Raw genomic sequence first — 12,889 nt, 5'->3', positions numbered from 1 at the left:
GCCAGTCGTTAACGCATTGTCCCACCTCTGGCCCTTACGCAAGTAGTTTTTGGGCTTCGCGTTGATTAATAGACTTATTGGATGTCCTCCTCAGAGAAATCGTGTCGAATTCTGCCCCTTTCATCAAAATCCCGAGCTGGTTGCAGGGTCCTGTCCATGATGCTCCAAACGCTCTCAATTGGGGAGAGATACGGCAACCATGCAGGGCAAGGTAGGGTTTGGCAAGCACGAAGACAAGCAATAGAAACTCACGCCGTGTGCGGGCGGGCATTATCTTGCTGAAATGTAAGCTCAGGATGGCTTCCCAGGGATGGCAACAAAATGGAGCATACAGTATCGACGACGTACCTATGTAGCATAAGATTCTCGCGGCTGACAACAAAAGGAGATCTGTTATGAAAGGGCACTCCGGACCATCATCGAGTCGTATGGTGGTCAGCAGTCACATTGTTATCCCACCGTTGTCCGGGGCGTCTCCAGACACGTCTTTGCAGGTCTTTGGGACTAAAGAAAACTTTACTCATCACTAAAGACAATTCTATTAAAGTCAGTGATCTTCCAAGCCGAAGATGTGTCTGGAGATTGTAATAAAACTGGTTATAATGAGATAAAATGCACTAGACGATCTTCAGTAATATGAAGTCACTGATTCCCAAGTTAAAGACTCAAAACCCAGAAACCAACTACCAAACAGCTATACCAAAATGTATAAACGTCAACATATAAAAACACTTTCTGTAATTACTATGATTATTATTGACTTATTAAACAGACAGGCAATGATAAACAATTACTTTAGTTTTGTTTTTGAAATCTCCTTTCCAAAGACAATTTTGCATAGATTGATATGTATTATTATTGTCTTTGCTACAGGTTGTTATAGGTAAATCTTTGTTCTTGTTCAGTCTATTATGGAGTACGATTAATGTACGTCTTTAGTTAGCATGGAGGTTGAATTTAAGTATATTGTGAAATGAAATAACTAAAAGTATATCTATTCGACAACTGAAACTCAACTAGTGTTCATATCGTTTATGAAAATGAAGCCGAGCACCCATTAGACAAGTATATGAAGGTGCATTTCAGAATCTAGCATGGATTGGATTACAGTCCTACATCTTTCGACAACAATGAAGTACTGTAACAAACGAGTACTATGAAAAATGTATATTTAAATTCTACCATTGCTACCTTTCTCTGCAGTGCGTCACTACCTCAGCAAGCCAAGTGCTGTGAAATTATGGCCAGCCACCCAAATTTAAACTTACTTCAGAATTACTGAAAATTGCTGAATCGACTATGGGTTATAAGACGGTGGTTATGGGTAGAATATGGGGGCTCGTCCGGGATCTTCTGAAAGTAAAATGTAAATAATATGTTGGATTATTTTTCTTGCTGCAGATTAAAAAGTATATATGCTGTGAAAATTTTAAGTACGTAATTTATATGACCAGTCAGACAAGTTTGAACCACAGCTACAAAACAGTAACAATAACTGTAAAAGGAGTTCCTAATCAAGAAGAAGAAAAGGATTAAAAATAAAATTTGTGGTGAACAATTAACACAGTCGACGTCCAACAACCAAGTCAAGTACTTGAAATATTTTCTTTATTTTTTTCCTTTATTTTAATGGTGAAGTGTTTCATTGCATCATCGTTGACAATGACAGTAATTGAACAGGAATATAGACGTGGGGGATAATATAGACGTGGGAGACTTAAGTAGTGTTATGAAACAAGAACAAGAAAGCTTTATTGATGAATTAGTAGAACAGGAAAAAGACACTGGTAAAATATTAAAACAATAAGATCAACTTAAAGATAATAAAGTTCAGTTTGAAAATGTTAATGAGGAACTTGAAATCATAATGGTCTGTTCAAAAAATTTAAACACGAAAGTAAGGACCAGTTCGTAGAATTGGATCATTCAATAGGAGCGTTATTTGATTGTATCAGTAATAATACAGCTCAACTAAACGATATCAATGGAAAAATTAGTGGATTAGATGGTTGAGTATAGAATGTTGAGTCCAAGATGAAAGAAATTGAACTTAAATTTAAAACTGAAGTCAAAAATATAAAAAGATGAAAACACTGAAGATAGAGGGAAAAGAAACAAAATTACTTTCGAAAGAATGCAACAAGGTAAAAAGTCAAATTTCAACTTTGGAAACTAATGTTGTTGCTAAACTGGTACTTTTTGAAAGTAATTTTGTTAAACAGGACAGCATACAATAAATTTCCAGAGAATGTAATATTAAGTAACAACAAAACCAGCATCCTAGAAAGTAGTGTTCCAGTTCTGTGCACAAAAGTTGAAGTATTGCCAAGTGATTTAGTTAACAGGAATCTTGTTAACAATGTTGGTACTATGTTTTGCAACATTCCAGTGAAAAACATTTAGGTGAATGTAGTTCACATTCCGTAGATTTTCTGCAGCATTGCAGAGATAATTTTGTGTTTAATATGACTGACATCATGAAAATTAAGTTTGTTAAGAAAATTCTAGAAGTTGAAGCATTAAGTTGATCTAATCGGTATACTATTGATGACTCAGACTATGCAAATTTCGAGGAAGGATTTATAGATAGATTTTGGTCAGAGACTAAACAAGCTAAAACAAAAAGAAAATATTTCAATGGACCAGATTGCAGGGAAGAGCATATCAGCATGAAACAGTTTTGCAAAAATCAACTTAAAAGTTAGCTCATTTGAGCAAACCTTTAGATGAACTCATCCAAATAGATGCCTCAAAAAGAAAGTTACCAGCTGAGGTATAGTGGGACCTGGTCTATGAGCCAAACAACACGATAGGCTAATTTTGGAAATATGTGGATGAATTACGAGAGGTCTTCGGAAAGTAAGGTCCGATTGGGCGCGAAATGGAAACATCAGTTAAAATCTGATGATGCGTTGCTCATACGATTTAGCCAGTGCCTCTAAGGTATATGTCGACCGCGTATGCAGCCCACATAACATAAACACAACATAACTGCCAAGCATTTCCTTCTTCATGATAATGCTCGGGGGCACTCTGAAGGGGCATTGAAGAAGCTCCTGCAGATTTTCCATGGGAATGTTTGATATCCCACAATACAGCCTTTAATTGGCTCCCTCTGAGTATCGTCTCTGCTCACATGAACTACCGGCTAGAAAAACAATATTTTGGCACCGACAACGATCTATAGACCAGTATACAGAATTTGTGGAAAGCAATGGCGGCTCCTTCTGTGACTAGGGTATTTGTAATTTGGTATGACGCTACGACAGACGTCTAAGTCGGAGCTGCGACTGTGTAGAGAAATAACTGGAAGGTTGTAATGAGACACCCTCCTCTAACATTAACTTGTTTTATAGAAACAACCGATACCATCTCTACCATCGACTCTTGTATAGGTGACCATTATATCAGCTGTTTAACTGAATCAACTTCATATGATTTTGCGTACAACGTGTTATGTTTCTGGCTAAATTTGAAAAAGAAATTAATTTGTTAGTACTCTGTACATACAGCTAAAATTACTCTTCTTTCGGAAATATTTGAAATTACGAAATTTCTGGTATACTTAAAATTCCTATTATTAATTGCACAATATAAAGCTAATTATTAAATTTATTTCTGGATGCATTTATAGGATAATGTCACATTTTAGCGAAGATTCTTGATTGTCAAGAAAGTTTGTAAACTCTTTTACTTTGTAAATTCTTTGGAATATTGTGAGTGCCGCAGAATATATGTAGTAGTGGGTATGCCTCTGATGGAGACAGACGTTTTTTTTATGATTGTCACTAACAATGTAACTTGGAATATTAAGTGGAAATGGTAAAGACGGTGCGATATTGAAAAATGTGACAAAGAATCAAATCCAAGAAATATACACGCAAATCTTCAGCAGTTATTTACTCATCAGGAACCCACAACGTTAAATCAAAATTTCAGCAGCAAAAATGTAGCCCTAGACGCAAGAACTGGAGCAAACAACAAGAGAAAATGAATATAAGTAAAAAGTTTGTCTTTTGTGTACCTTATGCCTCACGAAGCTTTCAAAACTTGTGCAGAGACAGAGAATTTTAATATTGATGTGTGTGTGTGGGGGGGGGGGGGGAGGGGGGGGGAGGAGGGGGGGCTAATATTACAAGGTATAGCTAACTGTTGCAAATAAAATATTTTTCCACTGTGGTTTCCATTTCGCGATCGATCAGAACTTATTTTCCGAATAGCCCAAGTAATAGAGTTTTTGGGAGGGGAGGGGGGAAGAGGGAAATAAAACCATAAAAGGCACTACAATTTTGAAACAGGTAGTAAGAAAATGGTAATAATTTTCATTCTGGAGAGCAACATGTAATAGAGGGAACAGAAATTGAAGTAGAGATGATAACTACACTATGAAGCAGGATGGGGTATTAATTCAGGAAACAAAAACTAGCTTGGATCACATTGTCAGTCCACAAGTTAAGGGCTTATGAAGTAAATAACAAATGGACCAGAAATTACACTAATACAGACACACAAGAAAAACACTCCAGTGAAGCGATCAGTAGCTATCTTAAATCTTATGGATGTGTACTGTCCTATTAACATTATATCTGTTGAGAAAGAAGTATGTTCAGTAGGTAAGGCAAAATATGCGAATAACGGAAGTCAGCACACAGAAATTGGAAAAGAGGATACAGAAGAAATTAATTTATCAGAAATCTATTAACAGAATACAGACTTGTCATTTGTCAAAAGCTGAGGTAAGTGATTTTTGTGATGGTTTTGAAATTCAGGAAATCGAAAGAAGCAGCTACGAAAAAAGTGAATACTGTATTAACTGGCCGCAACTTAAATGAAATAGGATAGTTAAACAGTATTGAAATACGAAATGATTATGTTGGTAATAGGTGTAGTGATATTGATGATGTTTGTGGTAATATTGATGTCAATTAATATAACGAATTGTAAATAAGTGATACTGAGTATAGTAAGGAAGATGAAAAGTATTTTGGTTGTTTAAACAAGAATTGGAGGCATTAGGTAGTAGTGAAGAAATGTGTAGTAGTGACAATGATGCTGTGTAGGTACCCAAGGGCACTGTTAAGGGATTAAGGGATGTTAAGGGCCATATCACAGCAAATGAAACACTTTATTTAAAAACTAGTAAGGAGACATATATAGGTGATCATACTAATTCACTTACCAGCTATGACACTGGCAGTAGGCTGCTTAATAATATAAATGAAAAAAGATCTTTTAATATAAGATGTGTTTCAATAGTGATGCTACTGAGAAATATGAAAGCCTTAGAAAGCTGATTAAAATTCTATGTTCGACTTTATTACTTAAAAGTAATTACCATAGAGCTGATCTATGTGAAACAAGTAACTGTGCATGGATTAATGAAATTCTCAATGACATTGACAATTATGTCTGAGATAGTTTAATGCAAAGTATGCCATGACAATGAAAAATGGTAACAATTGTGATTTTGGAGACTTTAGTTCTGAAGAGCCTGAGATTACTATATGGACTACACATAATCCAAATATTTTTGCGGGGATGATATAATGAACTTCTTTCTGATGTACGAGTACTACAAGCTTCTGAAAAACACCCAAAGGAACAGAAAAATCGAATCACTTTGTACAAACGAAGTGCTTCATTTGTAAATGACCTTATTAGATTCAAAGGAAACATCACACTGGGCCAGTCAATGCGTTATTTACGCCGTATCAGTTTTTCAATATTTTCTAAATTGACGAATTAATGGCAAAAACTATAGATGAAACTAATCTTTACAGTGAACAGAAGAAACCAAACAAAACCTTTAACTGTAATGCTCCTGATATTTACATATTTACAGGCCTAAGTGTTATTAGTAATCTGGCTTCACCTACTGCTGTTTGTGAACTCTGGAATAAGGTTACTGGTGCTGAGCTGGTAAAACAGACAGTGTCTCAGAGATATTTTGAGATTTTGACGACAACTTTGCATTTCAGAGACAATACAAAGGGGCCAGCCCTCTAGAGTCGAGATCGTATCAAATTCTACAAAATTAGTACTATAGATGATCACATGAGTAAAAAATGTCTTTCCGTTGCAAAGAGTGAGTGTTACTTGGTGAAGAAATTTGTGCAACGAAACGAATACACCACATGAAAATTTATGTCAAGGATAAACCACATAAATGGGGATACAAACTTTTCGTTTTGTGTGCAGAAATGGAGTTTGTACACAAAACGTAAATCGACAGTGGGGAAGGAAATAATCTAAAATTCAGATTAGATAATGAACCAGACACTGGATCATGTGGAAACGTTGTGATTAGCCTCGTAAAGAAAATTACATCTACGTACTTTTCGACAGTAACGTTAATTCAGTCTTTACTATTATTCATCTGGTATATAAAACTCTGTTTTATGCGATAAAAAGGTTTATTAATGATGTAAATTTCACACACTTTTCCATAAGTGCAGAGTGACGTTTATGAGTGCAAATGGTAAGTTCCGCACACTTTTGCATAAATGCAAATATTTTACATAAAAAATAAAATATTTTTCCAAATTAAGAATGTATTTAACTTCCTGATAGATTAAAACTGTGTGCCAGACCGAGACTCGAACTCGGGCCTTTGCCTTTCGCGGGCAAGTGTTCTACCAACTGAGTTACCCAAGCATGACTCACGACCCGCCCTCTCACAGCCTCAATTCTGCCAGTACCTCGTCTCCTACCGTCCATACTTCACAGAAACTCTTCTGTGAACCTTGCAGAACTAGTACTCCTGGAAGAAAGGATATTGCGGAGAAATGGCTTAGCGATACGCAGGATTAGTCGAGCGGTCTAAGAGCGCTGCAGTCATGGACTGTGCGGCTGATCCCGGCGGAGGTTCGAGTCCTCCCTCGGGCATGGGTGTGTGTGTTTGTCCTTAGGATAATTTAGGTTAAGTAGTGTGTAAGCTTAGGGACTCATGACCTTAGCAGTTAAGTCCCGTAAGATTTCACAAACATTTGAACATTTTTTGAACATGGCTTAGCCACAGCCTAGGGGATGTTTCCAGACTGAGATTTTCACTCTGCAGCGGAGTTTTAATCTGACAGGAAGTTTCATATCAGCGCACACTCCGCTGCAGAGTGAAAATCTCATTTTGGGAAGAATGTATTATTTTTTCACCGTTTTTCCAGACACCCTTGAACAATTACAAATACAAAAAAGATCATTTGGTGTTCCAAAGAAAAGGGCGAAATAAAAGGTTAACACCACGAAATTGATAGGAGTAACGCCAATTATAGGATGGTCCATATGCGTGGAAGCACCCTTCTTAAAGAAAAGCAGGTACATGAACAGAATTTGAAATCAAGTTTATGTCTTTACTACTTGGGTACCCGGAATTGCCCAGGTATGTATTTATTACAGTTCTCTAAGTCTATCTCCTCCTCTTAGTCCATCGCCTTGTCTCTCTCTCCCTCTCTTCCACCTCCTTCACTGTTCTTCTCCTTCTCCCCCCTCTCCCTGTCCACCTCCTCCATTCCCTATTCCTCATTCTCTATCCGTGTCTGCCTCTTCCCCTCTTTGTCCATCAACTGCTACAACTGCCCCTCTCTCTAGCTATCTGCTGCTCCCCACTCTCTCCATCCATCTGCTCCTCCCCCTCTGTCCATCTGCGCCTTCCCGTCCGTTCATCCCCTCCTCCTTCCTCTAAGTCCATTTCCTCCTGTCCCCTCTATCTCCTTCTCAACCATTCTATCTCCTCCTCCCTGTCCATATCCTTCTCACCCTTCTCTGTGCATCTGCTCTTCCTGCATCTCTGTCCATCTCTTCCTTACCCATCTCTCAGTTCATCTTCTACTCCCCCTCTAAGTGCATCCTTTCCTGTCCCCTCAAACTCTTCCTCAGACCCTCTATCCCCACCTCCCTCTCTCTCTCTGTCAGTTCCCTCCTCCCCCACTGTCTATCTCCAGTTCCCTCCTCCCCTACTGTCTATCTCCTCCTCCCCCTCTCTCAGTCCATGTCCTATCCCCTGGCCCATCTACTACTGCCTTTCTGTGTCCATTTCCTTCTTCCCAGTCCTCTGTTCATCTCCTTTTCCCCATCCCTCTGACCATCTCCTCCTCCCGCCTGTCTCTTAAACTTCACCTCTTTCCTCCCTCCTTCTACCTTCTCCTCCCCCTTCTTAGTCCGTCTCCTCCCCTCTCTATGGCCATTTCCTCCTCCTCCATACACCTACGTCCAGTCCTCGTTCCTGCTCTCTGTCGGTCCATCTCTTCCTCCCACTGTTCTGTATCCACATTGTCAGCCCCACCCCTTTAGTAGGTTGCACCCATCCCCATCCCACCGTATTTCTTTACAGATGCTAACTAAATGAGTACCAAGTTTGCCTGAAGTCGTTCCAGGTGTTTATGAGGTTTTTTTTGTCCTCGGTTTTGTCGTCTTATGCACGTGTCACATATATTTGACGTATTTCACTCGTATTTGTATACATATTTCATCTGTATCTCTAGATAACTTCGCCCTACAGTTTCGTTTTGACGCAACTAATTGCTTATGACGCCATATCTCCCGAACTATGTGTAGCACCCCTTGTTGTTTTGCGTGGAACTATCACAGCACAGGCCTACATTGATGTTTTAAGCATCTTCTTGCTTCGCACTGTTGAAGAGCAATTCGAGGATGGCGATTGTATCTTTCAACACGATCGAGCACCTGTTCATAATTCACGGCCTGTGGCAGAGTTGTTACACGACAGTAACATCCCTACAATGGACTGGCCTGCACAGAGTCCTGACCTGAATCCTATAGCATACCTTTAGGATGTTTTAGATCGTTGATTTCGTGCCAGCCCTCACCGACCTACATCGATACTTTTCCTCAGTGCAGAAGAATGGGCTGCCATTCTCCAAGGAATCTTCCAGCATCTGATTGAACGTAAGCCTGCAAGAGCGGAAGCTGTCATCAAGGCTAAGGGTGGGCCAACCCCATACTGAATTCCAGTATTATCGATGGAGGGCGCCACGAACTTGTAAGTAATTTTCAGCCAGGTATCCGAATACTTTTGATCACATAGTGTGGCAGGGTATTTATTAATCCAGTGTTGTTATTCCCTGATATTATGAAATCCGTGCATAGAATATTAGTTTTATTGTTGCACTCACAGCATATTTATGCTACGTTTAATTCCTTGCTCATAATTCGTATTTCCACACATTGTAACTTGTCAGTCCCGGTTTACAAGAAATAGTCTTTTAGTCGTTCGCGGTAGCGTTCTCGCTTCCCGAGCACGGAGTCCCGGGTTCGATTCCCGGCAGGGTCAGGGATTTTCACCTGCCCCGAGATGACTGGGTGTTGTTGTGTCGTCTTCATCGTCATCATTCATCCCATTACGGTCGGAGGAAGGCAACGCCAAACTACCTCCATTAGGACCTTGCCTAGTACGGCGGTGCGGGTCTCCAACATCGTTCCCGTACGCTCTGTCTAGAAGCATGGGACTTCACTTCCATTTTCAGTCTTTTAATCCGCAAAAATCTGTTATAGCCCTCTTTTTTCTGACACATTTTTCGTTGTATATGTCTTTAGTAGTAAATATTTTCGTCTTCTGAGTATGTTTTTATAAATTTATTTGTATTATCACTTTTTCATTGGACACTATCATAATTTATCATCTGTACACTTGTATTTACTCACTTTTTGGTAACTTACGAAAACATTCCCATCTTTATCAATGAAATTCGTCAACAATCTTTGTAACTGAGATGTTATTTTAGTTTATTTTGACTACCAGTTTCGGCATTCCAGTATCCCATCTTCAGGCCCCATATGTATCTCTCCAGAAATAAACGATACTCTCATATGGCGCCATATATTCCTGGATGTCGTGAATTGAAAACCGTATCCCAAATGCTTGATTGCAATAAAGTCTTCCAATGAAGCATTTGGGACACGGTTTTGATTTCACGACATTCAAGAATATGTGGCACTATATGACAGTATCGCTTATTTCTGGAGACATGCATATGGGGCCTGAAGATGAAATAGTAGAATGACGAAACTGGTAGTCGAAGTATAATAAAATAACATCTCAATCACACGGCTGTTGGTGAATCTCATGGCTAATTACTTGTTTTAACTGCCTTTCCTGCTGCTAGTTACTTTACTTATCTCATACGCGTTTCGCCTTCTCCTGTTGAAAGGCATCATCAGTGGGATCTATAACGATGTAGTATTGTTAGTTTTAGATTATTGAACAGTTCACTTCTCGAGTTTTTTGTAAAAAAAGTAATTACTTACGGCATGCTGATCTGCGTTTCCTCACATCTGGTCTGGAGGTCACACTACCACTTTTATCACTGCCATATAATCACATCTTTGTGTTCTCGCCTTCCACACACTGTTCACCATGTTTCTCACTCTTTTGTATCGAGTGACAAAAGAACAATAGTCCACCACAAAAAAGAGTGAGAAACATGGTGAACAGTGTGTGGAAGGCGAGAACACAAAGATGTGATTATATGGCAGCGATAAAAGTGGTAGTGTGACCTCCAGACCAGATGTGAGGAAACGCAGATCAGCAAGTCGTAAGTAATTACTTTTTTTACAAAAAAAAATCGAGAAGTGAACTGTTTAATAATCTAAAACTAACAAAACTGTATTGTTATAGATCCCACTGAGTATGCCTTGGAATGGGAGAAGGCGAGACGCGTATTGGATAAATAAAGTAACTAGCAACAGGAAAAGGCAGTTTTATTTACAAAACAAGCATTCATATGCTTGCTGCGGAGGATGGCCACACAAACAAACTTGTTCATGGATAATTACCTGACCAGATGATGTCCTCTGTCTATGATGGAATAAATAGAGACCTCCATCTTCGTTTTTATATTTTATTTATTTACCCTCTCGTTACAAATGTAATTATATACCAATATGAACACATATCAGAGAGCAGAAATCATGAAGGACTACCTCAGATTGCCGGCCGCTGTGGCCGTGCGGTTCTAGGCGCTTCAGTCTGGAACTGCGTGATCGCTACGGCTGCAGGTTCGAATCCTCCTCGGGCATGGATGTGTGTGATGTCCTTAGGTTAGTCAGGTTTAAGTAGTTCTAAGTTCTAGGGGACTGATGACCTCAGATTTTGTGTCCCATAGTGCTCAGGGCCATTTGAACCATTTTTTACCTCAGATTGGAGAGATTTGATAAGGGATTTCCAAACCTAGCTTTTGTATTATAATCAAGTGAAATGACATGAAAATCATGGTCGGAGTCCAGAGATTTTATCTCTTTCTTTTATTAGTCACCTGACGTTCATGTGTGTAATTTTGCAAGTTTAAACAAAGTGTTTTACCTCTGCCTTTGTGTGTTCTCACTTGTCTTCTGAGTTGCTTCAGTCGAAGTCAGTTTGCTGGATTTCTGCAAAAACGTTGAACGTCAGATTTTAGCGGATTTCAAAACTGAAAAGAACCAGGACAGCTGGAATTGTGTATTCTGGTCCTACGTCATGAGTAGAGGCCATTACCGGAATAAGGCTGTGATGTTAACACCAGAGTTTAGCGCAAACTGACTGAGCGTCATAGCTCATCAATAAAAGGGAACAAGCGCTAGTTGCGAGTTTCCGAGTGTAATTAGCCACGAGCTGCCATTTGCAGAAGTACACTTACTACAGCGTTAGTGCAGCGAGCAGCAGAAATAGCGCCCCAGTTTGCAGGCAGAACTTTCACGTTCCAACCACCAATAAAAAAATCAAAGCGAGATAGCGAAAAAAAATAGTCCTGGAAGTTAATAGTTTCGGGTCACTCCGAGGAAACGCTTTCTGGCATCTTCGTTACACTTTCTAAGGCTTCGTCCAAAGAAGCTGCTTGACGGCTGTCTTTCGTTCCCATAATTTTAGGTAGTCATTCCACTACAAAGAGCTCTGAACTCATTCCACTGGGTATTTAAAGGACATGACTGTTCCCACTGATTGCTCGACAATTGTGTACTCAAAACATGGAGTTTCTTTCCGCCTGTTTGTACGCAAGTATTTTACACTTGTGTATATTGTAGGTCAGCTGCCAGTCCCAAGTGTCGATACTCCGCAAGCCTTCTTGCATTTCTCTACAATTTTCTAGCGTTGCGACTTCTTTGTATACAACAGCACCATCCGCTAATAGCCTCATGAAGTTTCCGATGTTATTCACTGGGACATTTACATGTGAAGAGAAGAAATAGTAGAAAACTTTCTAAGTACCGAATTATACATTGATCATCACCGAGAAAATACCTAACGAAATAAGCGTCAAACGAAAAAACTACAAAGAACGAAAATTGTCTAAAAAATGGCTCTGAGCACTATGGAACTTAACTTCTGAGGTGATCAGTCCCATAGAACTTAGAACTACTTAAACCTAACTAACCTAAGGACATCACACACATCCATGCCCGAGGCAGGATTCGAACCTGCGTCCGAAGCGGTTGCGCGGCTCCAGACTGTAGCGCCTAGAACCGCTCGGCCACGAAACTCGTCTAGCTTGAAGGGGGAAACCAGATAGCTCTATGGTTGGCCCACATAGGTCAAACGGATATCAACTGCGTTTTTCAAATAGGAACCCCCATTTTTATTACATATTCGTGTAGTACGCAAAGAAATATGATTGTTTTAGTTGGACCACTTTTTTCGCTTTGAGGTAGATGGCGCTGTAATAGTCACAAACATATGGCTCACAATTTTAGACGAACAGTTGGTAACAGGTGGGTTTTTCAAAATTAAAATACAGAACGTAGGTACATTTGAATATTTTATTTCGGTTGTTCCAATGCGATACATGTACCTTTGTGAACTTATCATTTCTGAGAACGCATGCTGTTACAGCGTGATTACCTGTAAATACCACAGTAACGCAATAATTTCTCTAAATGATGTCCGTCAACCTCAATGCATTTG

The 12,889-nt window shown here is 39.4% G+C and overlaps 1 protein-coding gene across 1 annotated transcript in view; it reads right to left on the bottom strand.

Moving 5' to 3' along the window:
• The window catches only part of LOC126092868 (testis-specific serine/threonine-protein kinase 4-like), a 121,398-nt gene extending 109,857 nt beyond the window's left edge, over nucleotides 1-11,541 (bottom strand). Inside the window, exon 1 of the mRNA XM_049908599.1 lies at nucleotides 11,532-11,541. Coding sequence (XP_049764556.1) covers nucleotides 11,532-11,541 — 10 coding nt within the window. The remainder of the gene's footprint in view (nucleotides 1-11,531) is intronic.
• Nucleotides 11,542-12,889: the final 1,348 nt, after the last annotated feature.

The sequence above is a fragment of the Schistocerca cancellata genome, chromosome 7, assembly GCF_023864275.1.
Source record: "Schistocerca cancellata isolate TAMUIC-IGC-003103 chromosome 7, iqSchCanc2.1, whole genome shotgun sequence".
NCBI lineage: Eukaryota > Metazoa > Arthropoda > Insecta > Orthoptera > Acrididae > Schistocerca > Schistocerca cancellata.
Note: the sequence above shows the minus strand (reverse complement) of the source record. Positions and strands in the feature narration are given on the sequence as shown.